Source organism: Eublepharis macularius, chromosome 4 (genome assembly GCF_028583425.1).
Source record: "Eublepharis macularius isolate TG4126 chromosome 4, MPM_Emac_v1.0, whole genome shotgun sequence".
In the NCBI taxonomy this organism is placed as follows: Eukaryota; Metazoa; Chordata; class Lepidosauria; order Squamata; family Eublepharidae; genus Eublepharis; species Eublepharis macularius.
Window position 1 is genome coordinate 184477269 of NC_072793.1, and position 17025 is coordinate 184494293.

The 17025-nt window shown below is 45.5% G+C and overlaps 1 protein-coding gene across 1 annotated transcript; it reads right to left on the reverse strand.

Moving 5' to 3' along the window:
* Positions 1-3586: 3586 nt before the first annotated feature.
* On the reverse strand, positions 3587-12557 carry LOC129328020 (vomeronasal type-2 receptor 26-like). Its single transcript, XM_054976761.1, has 3 exons — positions 12381-12557; positions 11553-11679; positions 3587-4488 (listed from the first exon to the last, which is right to left on the reverse strand). Exons 1-3 carry the CDS (start codon positions 12555-12557, stop codon positions 3587-3589), a joined length of 1206 nt encoding a protein of 401 aa, XP_054832736.1.
* Positions 12558-17025: the final 4468 nt, after the last annotated feature.

The following is a 17025-nucleotide window of genomic DNA, read 5'->3' on the forward strand; positions in this document are numbered from 1 at the left end:
ATTATGATGTGCGATTTTGTTTGTGCCAGATTAGAAATTCTTCTTCTTCTTTTAATTGGATTTCCCAATCCTCTTACATTTTGGGATGTGACCTTTAATATTGGTTGCATTGTGTAAGTTTGATTAGGTTACTAGAGTAATATATTACCTGTTTCTTTTCTATTTTCTTTCCCCCTGTATTTTCTTCACCTCCTATATTGTTGCTTATTCCTAAATGAGTTTAAAAGTGAAATAGAGTATTTCCCTCAGAATGTATTAGGGTACTGTTTCAACTATTTTCAACTATCTCCAAAAATTTATGAATCCACAGAATACTTAAAACCAATCAATTATACAACTAATATCACTTCCCCCTTTCTCCATTATTCTTTCCTTGTTGATGATGTAACTATATTCACAATAATATTTATACCAACTTATCCTATAAAACAATCTTATTTTATTTACTTATTAATACAAAGTAGAAATTTTATATAACTATACAAATGTTTTAACAAGTCTAGCAACTGCAAACTACTTTCCTCTTTCTTTCAATAATGTTTACTTTTTTTCTTAACTCCCTGCTGTCACGTTCAAAAAACTTTAACAATGTAATTCCCCCCTCTCACACACCCCTCCCCCTCCCACCTCAAAATTAAAAAGGAAAAAAAATTAGAAGTAAAATAAAAATAAACAGCCCTTGTAAACAAGTAAGTTAATTCACTCACAAGTTAATGGTAAATACCAGTGCCCTTTGGCTGTTTAGGCTTCAAGTTAACTGACAAATCACTCTCTGTACAATTTCAACAATAATGGGATCAATGTCCGTAGTACTCCCCTCACCCCACCCCCCACCTTTGCTTCAATGTTTCCCCTATCAATTGGCATCTTTTTCCTTTTTTACACATAAATGAAGACAATAAACTTGCCAGAGTTCAATTAAACCGCACAGGGATCTTGCTGTTTTTCAATGGAGACAGCAACTGATGACTTTTCCTTTTTTGGCTCAACTTGCTCGTTTCCATCGGTGATTCTATATTGAGATTTACTAACAGGTTTTCCCCAGAGGCTTGATCTGTGATGATATGCTGCACATCCTGCATGATAACAATGAGCTTTGTTTGGTTAACCCATTTATATGGGATATTTGCACTCCGGAGTGCCTCTGTTGTCTTCTTAAGCTCTTTTCTTTTAAGGAGGATCTCAGCAGGAAGATCTATGTAGATTTGAATTGTGTGACCTTCAAAGGAAAAATTGCCTTTTTCCCTCGCTGCATCTAAGATCCTTTTCCTTGTCCTGAAATCAGGTATTTCAATGATTATATCTCTTGGTTGCTTTTTTATCCTGCTCAGCTTTTCTGAGCCTATTCTATATGCCCTTGTGATGTATGTGGCCACTCTTCTAGATCAAGTTGTTTTGTAAACCAAGATGTTAAACAGTTAAGTAAGTCTTTTTTTCTGGTTCGGTCTTCATTCAGACCCCTTATCTTCAAATTTCTCTGACGCGCGTTAACTTCAAGAGCCAGCAGTTTATCCTGTTGGTTCTCTATTATTTTTTGTAACTAACAGACTGTCGAGTTTCAGTGCTTGTTTCTAAAGCTTTATCTGCTTTTGTGTTAGTCCTGTTTAAGTCCAATTTGATCTCCGCAAGTTGTTTTGTTAGGGGTTGTAACATTATATTCATGTGCTGAATTATATTGTGCTGTAGTTGTGTAAGTTGAGGGTTTAAAACGATCTTACTGTCCTCTGCTGAGGGAACCTTTTCAGTTTCATAGGCCTCAGCCATTTTGTTTAGCTCTCTTCCTGAGTTGTTTTGAGGCGTTTTTTTCAGCGAAAAGAAATCTTGTAAGTTCCTCGAAGCTTTCAGTTGTGATTTCTTTCTGTCTGGGACTCTCTTGTTCATTCTAGTTTTATAGAAATTTATACCGTTTGTTTTATTTTGGTGGGGTAAAGGTGAGGTGATACGGAGCTCTACTGAGACGTGTCCATTACCCTCGGCAGCGACGCCCCGCCCCCCGAAATGATCTGATTCCTGAATAAAACCTTTTAACCAAGAACTTGGATTTCTTGCTGTATGGGTACAGGGAAAAACCACGGGCGGCCCTGGAACAGCTGTTGCGAAGAGACCACACAATACCAGGAAACCACTGTAGCTACCTTTACGACAACCGCTACGCCGGTGTATCCAGTCTGAATTTTCTCATGCCCAAGATGAAGTGAGCTTTCTCTCACGAAATGGGTTAATGACAATTGCCTGTACATCCCCGTCGGCGTTGTTGGACAAATCTTGAATTTTGGGACTGGGAATGTTAGAACATCTTCCACGATTCTCTCTATGGGCTTCCGTATAAAAATTTTGCATGTTGCACTTTAAATGAAAGCAAGGAACTATACGGACTGTAAAGACTTGTTTGAATGATATATGTGCTGTATATGATTGTACTGTGTATTCCTGTATTGTATAATTGAACACATCGCACTTTGCACTTTGCACTTTTATATGTGGATACGAATATATTTACATTTGCTACAGTGGTTTCCTGGTATTGTGTGGTCTCTTCGTATGGGTACAGGGGTCAATCTGCCATAGCCTGTCAACCATAGACTGACAACAAGGAAGAGGCTGACAATAAAATGGTAGGTATTGTAATGCCCTTATATGGAGCTAAGGTGCACCTGCATTTGGAATACTGTGGACAGTTCTGGTTGCCAAATTCTTGGACAGGGCATTGCCAAGGAAGTGACTTCTCCAAGTCTGTTTCTTGCTTCAGTTCAGGCATTGGGTGTAATGGAGGCCTGAAAATGCATCATGACTCCACCGTTTCAGAGCTGGGATGGAACTACGCGGTGCAATGAGGTCATAGCTGCAAGGTCTTGCACCAACATTGCATCGTTCTAGCAAAGCACCTTGGGTCAGAGTCTTAAGGCTGTCCTTGGCTGCCTAATGGGGATCAAGCCAGTTGCCACAATTTTGTATAAACCAAGGGTCCTCATTCTAGCTTGCACCCCCCTCCCCGGGCCTCTATTGCATTTGGACTCTGCCTGGTTGCTGAAGGACTTCCACTACCTGCTTTTGTGCTCTGAACCTGTTCACCTGGATTGATGCCAGCCCAGGTTCTTTTTCTCTGGATTTTGAGATGTTGGAACCTTGGTGGGACTCTTTTGGTTTTGCCTGAAAGATAACTTTGGGCTGGCAGACTGGAAGCCTGTTCAAGTGTGTTAGTTTAGTTATCTAGTATTTTCTATTTTCTTCTCTGCATGCACAGTTGTGAGACAGGAGTGATAGAGTCAAGCTACAAGTGACAAATTACACTTGCCTGGTAAGTGAACAGACTTGCTTGTATTCCTCCCTGTTCACTTGCCATTCACTTGCTCTCCACTGGCAAGTGCAATTAGTCACTTGTAGCTAGGCTCATAGAGGCTTATACAACTGCGCATGGGGTGAAGAAAGTGGACAGAAGGAGCTTTATCTCCCTCTCCTGAAATACTGGAAATCAGGGGCACCCAATGAAGTTGTTGGGCATCAGTCTACCCAAATTAGTGATGCATTAAAAAAAAAGGAAATAAAGATGATAGAAAGAGGCCTTCCAGTTTGCATTAGATTTAAATCAGTTCACTTTTATCATTAGGTGTTCCTTGGTATTAAGATCAGGCCTCAGTAGAATAATGTAGCATTTGGGAAGGAAGAGGCAGCCCAGCAAGCCAGCACTGGAGGCCAAGATGGAGAAGACCTGCACAGCCACCATGTACTTCCCCTTTGTGCTCAGGTAGGAGGGCACGAAGGACACCCAGACGCTGCAGAAGACCAGCATGCTGAAGGTGATCAGCTTGGCCTCGTTGAAGGCCCCGGGCAGCTTCCTGGCCAGGAAAGCCACCATGAAGGAGACGGCAGCCAGGAAGCCCAGGTAGCCCAGGGCAATATAAAACATGGCAACAGAGCCCTCATTGCACTGCAGGGTGATGTGCCCAGGCTGGGAGTGCATGTCAGAGTCCGGGAAGGGGGGAGAGAAACCCAGCCAGATGAGGCAGAGGCCAACTTGAACAGCGGAACAGGAAATGACAATGGAGTTGGCCAGACCCTTTCCCATCCATTGCCTCATCCTGTTGCCTGGCTTGGTGGCCATGAAGGCCGCCACCACAGTGAACGTTTTGGCCAAAATAGATGAGACAGCTACTGAGAAGATGATGCCAAAGCTGGTTTGTTGGAGAAGGCAGGTCACCTTCCCAGGCTGGCCGATGAATAGAAAGGAGGAGAGAAAGGAAAACAGGAGGGAGACCAGGAGAATGTAGGTGAGGTCCCGGTTGTTGGCTTTGACTATGGGAGTGTCCAGGAATTTAATGAACAGGCCTAACACAAAGCCAGTGATTAAGGAAAGCAACAAAGAGAAGAAAGCCAGGATGACCCCGAGTGGTTCTTTATAGGTCAGGTAGGTTGTCGCCTTGGGGACACATTCCGTTTGATTTGTGTTTGGATGCTGATCTTCTGGACACCAGGAGCAATGCGCTGCATCTGAAAAAATTGAGAGCGACTTCATTATTCTTACTATATAATTGAGTAAACGTGTTTCAGATGACTCATTTTATACCTGGTGCACCACTAGAGGGTGCTGCCACTGAGGAAAGCCCAGGTAACTCACCATATTGCTCCAGAAAACATGCAGTGGTAGGAAACCCAGGCCTGGAACATGAGCAGAGCAGGGGGCAGTGCCCTCCCCATGCCTTAACCCTGCTGGTATTAGATGCGAAGCAGGTGGCAATGCTCACCTACCACCTTAACCCAGCTGATATTAGGAGCGGAGCAGGTGGCAATGCCAGTCCACCCTTCAGCCAGCTGGTATTAGGAGTGGAACAGGTGCCAATGCCCACCACCACCTTAACCCAACTGGTATTATTAGCAAAGCAGGTGGCAATGCCTGCCCCCTTCAGCCAGCTGGTATTAGGAGTAGAGCAGATGGCAATGCCCGCCCCCCCTTAACCCAGCTGGAATTAGGAGCAGAGCAGGGGGCAATGCCTGCCCCCTGCATTAACCAAGCTGATATTAGGAGTGGAGCAGGTGGCAGTACCCACTGCTCTTCAGCCAACTAGGATCAAGAGCGGAGGGGGTGGCAATGCTCATTTTCTGGCTTAATCCAGCTGCTATTAGGAGCAGCGAAACTAGACGAGGGAACCCCACGGGAAGCTGAAGAGAAATTCAATACATGAACATCTATTTTAAATTTTAAAGTGTATTTTTAAAGTGCTAGTGCTAAACATACCATATTACAAAGATTCATAAATTCTCTCGCGCGCCAAACAAGCGAGGCGATTCTCTTCAAATTCTCCGCTGGCTAATTGGAGACATTGAATTTTAAAGCTACAATACTCAATTTTTCCGTTGTGGTCACGATTGCAACATCTTTCACAGGTAACAACTTAAAGATAGTTGTTGTGGGTTTTCCGGGCTGTATTGCCGTGGTCTTGGCATTGTAGTTCCTGATGTTTCGCCAGCAGCTGTGGCTGGCATCTTCAGAGGTGTAGCACCAAAAGACAGAGATCTCTCAGTGTCACAGTGTGGAAAAGGTGTTGGCAGGTCATTTGTATCTACTCAGGAGGGGTGGGGTTGAGCTGAGTCATCCTGTAAGAGTTTCCCAGGGTGTGGAATGCTAATGGCGGGAGGCTTCACTGTATCCTGAGGAGGTTCTTTTGCATATGGATTGGTGCTTGATGTGCTAATCTTCTCCGCAGGGCTATTGTCGGGTGTAGAGTGTTTTGTTAGCCTGGGGTTTTTCAGAACTGGAAACCATGCTCTGTTCATTCTTAAGGTTTCTTCTTTCCTGTTGAAGTTTTGCTTATAAGCTTATAGCAGTTCTCCTAAAATGACTGGGACTCACTTAACTTTTTGAAATGTAAAAAAACTAAGTGTGATCTGCATGTGGCCACTTTATTTGATTACTACAAATCCCAACGTATTCCACGGGGTCTGAGAATTCAGAAGCCTCCTGGAATGTTTGGCTTTGACGAGGAGTTTAAGTCTGATTGGGCAGCGATATTAAATAAATGCAGCCTTGACCTCATGTTACTCATTATTAGGAGATGTAAAAAGGAAAGTGTTGAATTGTTAAAAGAAATAGAAAAAACAGCGGAGTCCATCCAAATTTCGATGCCCTCGGCAGAATTTGAATCACGCCTTAAGGAGATAGAACAGGATGTATGTTTGTACTATGTGCATTAGTACTATGTACAATGATTGTATTTATGAGTATGATTGCACTGTTTGCATAAAAATATATATATTTGCATTTTGGCACTAAAGAGATATAGTAGTTTTGTTAGATATCTGGGTGATTTTCACTCTTTGTAGTTCGTTGCGGATATCAGGCTTGTTATTTGCATACCGGTATTAGGAGCGGAGCAGGGGGTGGAATCAGGAGCAGAGCAGATGGCAATGCCCACCCCCGTCACCCAGCTGGGATCAGGAGTGGTGCAGGTGCCATTGCCCACCCAGCACATTCACCCGGGTGGGATCAGGCACAGAGCAGGGGGCAATTCCATTTTTCCCTTCATGCAGCCAGGATAAGAAGTGGAGCAGGTGACAATGCCTGCCCCCTTCAGCCTACTAGAATAAGGCACTGAGCAGGCGGCAATGCCCACCCCATCTTCACCCTGTTGGAAACAGGCGCCAAGCAGGCAGCAATCTCTGCCCACCCTGCTTCAAGTTGCCAGAATCAGGAGCAGAGAAGGTGGCAATGCCCATGCCCCCTTCACCCAGTTGGTATCAGGAGTGAAGCACGTAGCAAAGCCCACTGCCCACCTTCACCTATCGTGACCAGGCGAGGAGCAGGGAACAGGTTTCCCCTTCACCCAGCTAGGATCAGGCTTGGAGCAGGTAGCAATGCCTGCCCCTCTTCAAGCAGCCATAATCAGGTGCAGAGCAGAAGGCAATGCCCTTTTTCCTTCACCTGGCTGGGATCAGGAGTGGAGCAGGTGACAATGCCTGCCCCCCTTTACCTGGCCTGTATCAGGCATACAGTAGGTAGCAAAGCCCACAATTCCTTCATGTTGATGAGATCAGGTGTGGAGCAGGTGGCAATGCCCACCCCCTTCCTTCACCGGGCAGGATCAGTGACGGAGAAGAAGGGAATGCCTGCCTGCCCGGTCTCCCCTTTCTAGAACCCATTGTATTTTTACCAACGAGCTTTGTTTCTAGTCATAAATATTTGCCCAAACATCCTGGTTATCACCAGACAACCACCCAGCCCCCACTATTGGCCTTGGAAGCCCCAGTTGTCTCTGGCAGGCATTGGTTAGATGTTGGACTAGAATCAAGGAGATCAGGGTTCCAATCCCGACTCTGCCAGGTGGCTAGCTGACTTTTGCCCAATCACACCATTTCAGCCCAACCTGCCTCACAAGGTTGTTGTGAGGGTCAAATGGTGTAGAAAAAAGTAGGTTCCTTTGGGTCACCACTGGGGGGATAGGCAGAATGCCAATCTGGTTTTATTCATTCATTCATTCATTCATTTCGATTTATAAACTTCACATTCTCAGGGGCTCTGGGCAGTTTTCCTACAGTTTACCAGAAAAGGATGATCTCTTATTCCATTGCTCCATCTAGTATTGCAGCATCTCTTGTCTGGAGGCACAACTCCAGTTTGGGAAATTCCTGGAGATTTGAGGGTGGAGCCTAGGGATGATGGGGTTTGAGGATGGGACGGACCTCGTTGCGGTATAATGCCATGGAGTCCCTCCTCCATGGGAGCCACTTACTCTGGAGGGACTGGCCTCTGTACTATGAAGAAGATTCCATAGCAGGCTGGACAGGCGTCTCCCTCCCGTCTCTTGACCTATGCTTGACGCTGGATTTTATTATTTTTTTGACTGATGTATTTTCATTGTTATGGTCTCTGACCGCAAATAAATTTATTCATTCATTGACCTATACAGCAGACAGAGCCTCACTCAGTTCTATTGTCCTTGATCCAAAATTGCTTCCTGCCTTCCACATGGCTTCTCCCTCACCTGGGTCTCATGGTCTCCCTACTCCTGTTCACTGGGTCATAATGGCCTCCTCCTATAGAATCTGCTCCTCCTTCAAGCCTGAGCCTATTGAGTAAATACAGACAGTAAAATGTCAAACCTGCCTTTACAATCTCGCTATCTAGATCTCCACAGGATGCAGTGGAAATCTTAGATCACTGCCTGTCAGCCGTGGTGAAATGGTTGAAAAACAACAAATTGAAATTGAAGCCAGACAAGACTGAAGTGATGCTCGTTGGGAAAGCAGAGATCTTGAAAGACATTGTACTCCACGCTTTCAATGGAGTTTGTCTGACCTTTGCAGACTCCGTTAAGAGCCTAGGGGTTATACTGGATCCAGCGCTACTACTAGAAAAACAAGTTAAGACAGCCTCCTAAAATGCTTACTACAACCTCACTCTAGCCTGGAAGTTGGCTTCTTATCTTGACACAGCCGACCTGGCCACCTGGATCCATGCTATGGTAACATCAAGGCTTGACTATTGTAATGCACTATACATAGGTCTCCCATCTAAGTTAACTAGGAGGCTCCTATTAGCGCAAAATGCTGCAGCTTGACTGTTATCAGGAGCGAGCAGGAGCATGAGCATCACTCCCATCCTACAGTCGCTCCACTGGCTAGGAGCTACCCATCAGTTACCGTGCTCAGTTCAAGGTATTAGTTATTACATACAAAGTTCTTCATGGCTCTGGTCTGGCATACCTACGAAACCGCCTCCCTCCCTATGTCCCTCCACAGCAGCTTCACTCATCTGAACAGGGTCTCCTGCAGGGGCTGGGCTGCACACAGGTGAAGTCAGCAGCAGCCCAGGCAAGGGCTTTCTCTGTGGTGGCCCTTACTCTGTGGAATGACCTGCCTGAGGAAGTCAGAAGAGCCCCCACTCTCCTGGCTTTCCGTAAATGATGCAAAACCGAACTATTCAAAAAGGCTTTTTACTCAAATGGGACAGCTGTATCGTAGGGAAGATGCTTTGCTAATGATCTAGGGACCATAGACTTCATCACTATATTGGCTTACTTATTATCTGCTGCTTTAAATATGTACCCCTACTGTCAGGGTCTGTAATATTGTGAGTTCATAACCTGAGTTATGCCATGTTAATTTGGCAGTTGTTAGTCTTTCTTTCCCTCCAGGTCCAAGCAATATTATGACCGCTCTTTCCGTGGGAGAGGATGTTGCTTCTTATCTGTTTTCTTCCGCACCGACCTTGAGGAGCCAGCTTTCTCACACGTGAACTCTCAGCTATGTGAACTCTGGGGGGGGGGGGAGGCTGGGAACGAAGGGTTTGATGTGTTGCAAGTTTCACTTTGTACCTCATTCCTAACAAAGCCTGTGCTCAGCCAAGACCATCTGGGTTTTGGGATGTGGACTTCTGTGTCTGAATGCTGTCTTTCAATAAAACCTTTTGGAATCAAGAAACCTTGGCTTCTTGCAGAAGGGAGGGAGACGGACTCTAGATAACCAGAGTGCCATAGTCTGACACCTACGTACCACCGGTGCTCCATGTCGTCTAATGTTAGTCCTAGAATTGATTCTGCTTCAGTATTTTTTTATACTCTGTATTGGATTCTTGCTAATACGATGTCTTTTAAACTTGTATCTATTTACCCTGTGGCATTGTTTATGGAAATGTCCTTGATACTGACTGTACTAATCTCACACTGTGTAATCCGTCTTGAGTCTCAGTGAGAAAGGCGGACTATAAATGACATAGGTAAAGGTAGTCCCCTGTGCGAGCACCGAGTCATTACTGACCCATGGGGGAGGTCACATCACGATGTTTTCTTGGCAGTCTTTTTACGGGATGGTTTGCCATTGCCTTCCCCAGTCATCTACACTTTACCCCCAGGAAACCAGGTACTCATTTTACCGACCTCGGAAGGATGGAAGGCTGAGTCAACTTTGAGCCGGCTACCTGAAACTGGCTTCCGCCAGGATTGAACTCAGATTGCAAGCAGAGCTTGGACTGCAGTACTGCAGCTTACCACTCTGCACCACAGGGCTCTTCACCATAAATGACATAAACAAAACAAACAAACAAACAAACAAAAGGTTCCCAAGAAGGTCTGAGAATCTGAGAGAACTCATAGGAGCGGTGTGGCTTTCTGTGTTCATTTAGAAAAGCAGCTCTCTTGAATGTAGTGTGTGATCGTGTTAAAGGAGCAAGGGAGGGCTGTGGGTAACTGAGTTCTTGAAATTCAGGACAGAGGTCCTCAAAGAACCCAGTCTGCAAGTGAAGAAGTCAGGAAGAACTTCAAGAAAATGTTCACAATTTGGGAGAAAAGAACTGTCTAGACCTGGCATCTAAATCACATTTTTTTTGTCAAGTTGCTGGCCAGGTAATCTTTAAGAGTAGCCCCATGAACCAAACATTGCAATCATTGTAATTTTCCTGCAGCAAGAGTACTTCTGGCAATGGTTTCTCTGTCCAAAAGAGGCCAATGCTTTGGTCTGTCGATGCCACTTGGATGTCTCAAATAAATGTACCAAAAGTACGTTAGAGGAATTCTTAGGAAATAACAAAACAGGGTACAATGTTGCAGAAATGACCCGTATCATTTCTTGCCTTAGTACTTCCTATTCTAACAGACAGAATGTTTCAGGGTCAAATTACACAGTAAGAGTTCCCCAACCATACTTCGCCTTAGAGCCAAGCTATTCACTTGCACTCCAATTGAGCACAAGTAAACAGGGAGGAATACATGTGAGTCTGTTCACTTGCCAGGCAAGTGTAATTCGTCACTTGTAGCTTGGCTCTCAGAGAATCACACATCAGGAGGAAGGAACTTGTTTCCTTGGTGCCAGGGGCCTCAGTTCGGTTTAAGACCATGGTGTGGTTGGTCTTAATTGCACTCCCTTTTCCACTTCCAAAATGGCCCCGCGGTGCTGTTTTCCAGAGGCAAACACCCTCCACAGCCATTACTAGTCATGAAAATCCTGGGGGAAAGAGGCTGAATGCTTCTTCCCCTGTGTGGCATTTCCGAAACAACATGGGACCTTGGGTGCTTTGGAACAAACACTCTTGCATCTAGGGTGTGACTCATTGAGTAAAAATCAGCTCAGGGAACCCAGAAATTCTGTGTGAGCAATCGTAGCCTGCATTTTGTCCCTTAAATGCTTCTGGTAGAAAGCCAATAGGGTTGATGTCCACACATGCTCCAGAAACCCAGAGGGACAGGCAGGAAATTCAGCAGTTGTATAACAACAACAACATTCAATTTAAATACCACCCTTCTGGACAACTTTATGACCACTCAGAGTGGTTTACAAAGTATTTTACTATTATCCCCACAACAATAATCACCCTGTGAGGTGGGTGGGGCTGAGAGAGCTGCAGAGAGCCGTGATTGGCCCAAGGTCACCCAGCTGGCTTTCAAGGGGAGGAGTGGGGAATCAAACCCGGTTCTCCAGATTAGAGTCCCACGCTCTTAGCCACTACACAAAGCTAGTTCTAGTTGTGGACACAGATGAAGCGTCAGAGAAGACTGCTCACGCTTTTCCTCCCAGCCTTCTGTTTTAACGTTGCCCTACAAGGTCATGGCTTTGGAGTCACCCACCTTCCTGTGTGGAGATGGTCCCTTCCGGGCACGGAAGACAGTCGTAGCAGCAAAAGGGCTTCCCTTCCTGAGCCACCTTGGCGTTTCCAGGCCGACAGCTCTTGGTACACCTGGACCGGGGCACGCGCTGACCAGAAAAGCAAACAGCAGGGAAAGGGGGGAAAGGCAGTTGTGTCTATTTAAATGTGCTGTACTTTGGCAATATACAACAGGGCCTCTAATCTAAGAGCTGTGATGAGGGCTGTAATTTTGACACATGAACCTCTTTTATACTCAATCAGACAGTCGGCCTGTTAAGTCTCTGCTGCTGTCCACTCAGACTGGTCGTGGCTCTGCAGGGACTTTGGAGGTCTTTTGCATCAATTCCTCCCTGATTTTCTTCTTAATTGGAGATGGCCAGGATCAAACCTGGGACCTTCTGCCTGCCAAGCAGGTGGTCTCCCGATGAGCCAAGGGCCTTCCTTCCATTGGATGCAGTGCTGTAGGGAAGGCGGGTGGATTTTCCTAGCTCTTCAATGACAGGGCAGTTGTCAAAAGAAGGAGCAGAGTCCACAAGCTGGACCGGAGTTGGGAGAGGGGGAAGCTAAAAAGGAGAGGGGGAGACACACAAAGGACTTCTCGGATTGGGATGCAGGGCTGTGCCTGTGATTGACAGAAGTCTGTTAGGCCCTAGATGCAGGACTTTCTAGAACTGGAAGGAGGTGGTCTATAAATGCTATACAGAAATAAAGAGAACTATTCTTTTTGTTATCGCATGTAGTAATTGAGGGATTATTCAAACTTAATGGAGTAAAATGGAGTAAAATTTAAAAAATGGATTTCCCCCACCTTGCTGGGCCACAAGATAGAGTCCTGCTCGATAGTGAACTTGGAGTCGGGGGGCGCCTGTCTCTCGACACTCCCCACTTTCACTCCAGCTAGGGACCGATTGGGAAATACCAGCCATCTCACTATATCAAAATCCACTTCCAGGTTCCCGTTCTTATCCAAATATACTTCGCCCATGGACGTATTGTACAGTGGGATATTTCGTAGGAAAGCTTGAAGCTAGGATGAAAGAGGAAATGCCAGCACTGAGAAACCAAGAGATACAGACAGGTATCGCATTCCAGGTAGCCAGCCACCAGGTGAGGCCAGGAGGTTGCTCAGAATTCCAACTGATGTCCACTCTGGAGGGTGCCTTGGAGGGCAGATTCTACAGCCTTATACCTCTCTGAGCTCCCTTTCTTCCCCAGATTCCACCCCCAAATCTCCAGGAATCTCCCCACAAAGAGCTGGCAACCCAAATCTCAGCACAATTTATTTGGAGCTCTTATTTTGTATGACACAACTTGTGTGCCGCATCTTGTAGATTTTCCATATCTTTGACCTAAATCCATGTGTAGCGGCAAAGATATGGAAGACAAGTATACGTTGAGAAGATACTTTATTGACTCCAAGGTTTCCTTCCATGTGGCCCTTTCCCACTCTATTCCAGGCTGCGTCTTCCAGGCCCAATTCTCATCAGATTTGCCTCAGTATCATCCTATTCTATAAAAGGCAAGTCGTAATCCAGACAAGTAATTTTTCGACCTAGTGCACCTCCAGAGAGCGCGCTGCAGCAGGAAGCCAAGGTGAGGCGTCCTAGTGCAATTGAGGAGTGGAGGTGGTAGCAATGGCCTCCCGCCCCCACCCCCCACCTTCACCCGGCTCTGATCAGGTGGGGAGCAGGAGGCAATGCCCGCCCCTCTTCACCTGGCCACGATCAGGAGCAGTAAAACAGAAGTGAAATCACATGATTAGGGTAAACACAGACCTAAATTTGACAAGTCGGAAGTGTCAAATCAATATATTATAGAGAAAAGCTCTCCTAGGAAGTAAGCAAAATGAAAGCACAGTCTGCACAATTTACAAAATATTCTCAGTACAGAAACGTCATCAAGGTGCCCTACGGTTACAAATGCAAGCCCACGTCGCCCTGCATGCAGCGCAAGTACACGGGATGTGATCCATTTGACAGTTTTGTGATTGATTTTGACTGTTTGGTGCTTGTCATTGATTTATTCATCTGTTTGACTTTTGTGGATGTTTATTGCCCCTGAAGAGGTCACCTGACGAAAGATGGGATTCAAGCCGGCACTGCATGTAGGTCGACATGGGCTTGCATTTGGCACTCGGCCTCCACCGGCTCCACCTGCAATAAAAATATCAAATTGCACATATTTATATAATGAGTTTTCGGAGACTTACCTTACATTTATTTGTGTAAGTGTAACCCTTGCCCACTAGAGGGAGATAGACAGTTGGGGTATTCCTTATAAGGAAAAAAAGGCGCAATTTTCCGTGAGAGATGGGAGGGCCTGAAGCTGCAGGGAGAAGCACTCTCACCTCAGAAAAAGCGCTCCTTTGTATGAACTCTTTATTAACGTTTTAGGACTCCTGTGAAGAACAGAAGGCATCTCAAAGTAGAGCACAGCTACAAGTGGCTGCAATTCAAGGGACTGGCCACCATACAGAAGTCAGAAAGACTTGAGACCTGGGTCTGCTTGAGGAAAACAGGCCTGGTTTGTTACGTGATTGTCGTTATATATGCTTTATTATTGTATTGTTCCAAATAAGATGGTTTTCCCCCCCAAGTTTGTTCATTGTAATATTTTATAAATGCAAGTGTCACAAGGTGGGATCACACTGGCACAGACATGAACTCTCCCAGTTCTCAAATTAGATAAATGTATTTATTTGATATTGCCCTTGAACAAAACAGGTTACATAAGCTTACCTGGGGGATGTCTTCCCGGTTGTAACTCTATTGCACCCAGATGACAATGATATTTGCCGCATATTTCTGTACTGAGAATATTTTGTAAATTGTGCAGACTGTGGTTTCATTTTGCTTACTTCCGAGGAGAGCTTTTCCCCATAATATATTGATTTGACTCTTTAGGTTTGTGTTTTCCCTGCTCGTGTGATTCTATTTTGCATTCTTTGAGGAGGTGCCTCTTTTGACTGTACATGATCAGGAGCAGAGCAGGTAGGAATGCCTCCCCTCCTCACCCAGCTGGGATCAGGAGCGGAGCACAAGGCAATGCTCGCCCCCCCTCTTCACCTCACAGGGGTAAGGTGCAGAGCAAGTGGCAATGCCCCCTTCACCCAGTCGGCATCAGGTGCAGAGGAGGCAGCAATGCCCGCCTGCCCACCCTCCCCTTTCTAGAGCCCATTGTATTTTTCCCACAACAGGGTTTGTTCCTAGTTTAGGAGTACGGCCTGTGTGTGAATCCTCCCACAGACTGGTGCTGGGTTGCTTGCTTGGAATTAGGAACTAACTTTTAAAGACCATGTCATCTTAATGATAGAATCGATTAATTTTCAGTCGATGAGTGGAAAGGGATACCTGCCATGGCTGTACTTTGTCCCTGGCTAACTTCTGCTTGGATCGGGAGGAGTAGGCGGCATGTAAGGCCCGCGCTACAGCCAGGACAGCGTTGAAAGTGTAGTAGCTGTCCAGAGAAAGGATAGTTTCAGTCATATCCTGAGAAACTGTCTGCAGATTCTCTCTCTGTGCACATCTTATTTGACCTTTCACAGACAAAGGCGGCTTTGAAAAGAAACACTGAAAAGCTTCTTTCCCAAACTGCCTGATTGCAGAGTAAAAAGTTACATAATTGTCATGGTTTATCCTTTTGCTTGTCCAAATTGAGAAAGAAAAGAATCCATGGGTGTGAGTCGAAGTTAAGAAATGCTCAGGGAGGTAGAGTGTGAGGTCCCACAGAGCTGTTGTGATGTAGACTTTCCCCCCAGGGTGCCGGATCCACTCCTCAGCTTTATCATATAGAAGGAATACAAACCCCCAATAGTCTGGCTTCACATGAAATATAAATACATTGACTTCTCTCCATAGAGTAAATGCACTGGAGGAGTGGAATACTTGGCTGACATCCGGACCGTCCCTTACTGATGCTGGGATGATCAGCGAGAAGGCCACACAAATGCCTTTAGAGATGACCAGAGTGGGGAAGAGTCTCATGAACCGTTCTCCATCATCGGTGCTTGGTGCAATGAGACCGATCCACGTCCATCGGAAATGAAGGAGCAGTTTGACAATCCCCGGGTATTGTTGTTCATCTTTGGGGACCATCCGGAAGAAAAAAGGGAACTGAGCAGGGTCATTAAGGACGTGGGAAGCAAAACCGTGACTGACCTAGGAAGGAAAGCAAGAGATTGGAGAAAAATCCCAGTCCCTGTGACGGCAGGAGCCTCATGTTGCCCAAGGATTGTTGAGTGTGTGGTTGGTACTTGTGTGAATTTTGCCTACAGTTTGCACTCCCTGGAGGATCCATGTGAATATGGACAAGGCCTCCCATGGTCTGGAAGGGATGGAGAGTTTTCCTTCACAAAAACTGCACCCTAAATCTCTTTACTTATTCAGGATACATTTATATCTCCTTTCTCAACACACTCATATCTGAGGATGCTGTCTATATATATCAGCAACAGCCAATCCACAGCCCCTGACATTTTCTGTGCATTGTATCAGATTATTTATTCCTATCCTCCAGTCACTGCTTTAGAATATTTGTCCCCCCTCTGGACTTAGATGGAGAGGAGATCCAGATATGAGAGTCATTTGCATACTGGTGACATTTTGCTCCACATCAATGGATGCTCTCTCCCAGCAATTTCAGGAAGAAACTGTGGCAAAAGTCAACAAAACCCCCTCATCTTTTGGAAGGCTCTGAACCAGTATAGGACAATATTTGCAAGATCTGTTCCTGCCCAGAAGGGGGATGACATCAAAAGAGCCGGTTTGGTGTAATGGTTAAGAGCATGGGACTCTAATCTGGAGAGCTGGGTTTGATTCCCCACTTTCCCGCTTGAAGCCAACTGGGTGACGTTGGGTCAGTCACAGTTTCTAGGAGCTCTCTCAGCCCCACCCACCTCACAGGGTGTTTTGTTGTGGGGATAATAATGACATACATTGTAAACCACTCTGAGTGGGCATTAAATTGTCCTGAAGGGCAGTATATAAATCAAATGTTGTTGTTGTTGTTGCTGCTGTTATTATTAAAAGTTTCCAACAGCTTAGGAGAGCCAACAGGTATGCAGTATTTTGCTTATGTTGATTTCACCCTGCAATGATTTGTCCTGCTTTTAAACCCCTTTGCCTTTGGACCTTTAGTTCAGCTCCTCCTTGCTTCACCTTAAACTTATACTTCAGGAGGGCCGTGGTCCTAATAAACATTCCTTACATTTCCACTCACACAGAGCTTAAGTGTTTTCTTCTTTCCCTGGGCCTGTACCTCGAGAAAATGTTTTTGCTGCCACATAGAATCATAGAATCATAGGGCTGGAATGGACCTTAGGGTCATCTAGTCCAACCCCTTCACAATGCAGGGAATTCGTAACTACTTCACACACAAAATTAGAGTTGGTGCTCTGCTAACCTGTGGGGTTTTGTAGATGCCCATCATATTCGAAATCTGGACGGAGATTTCAG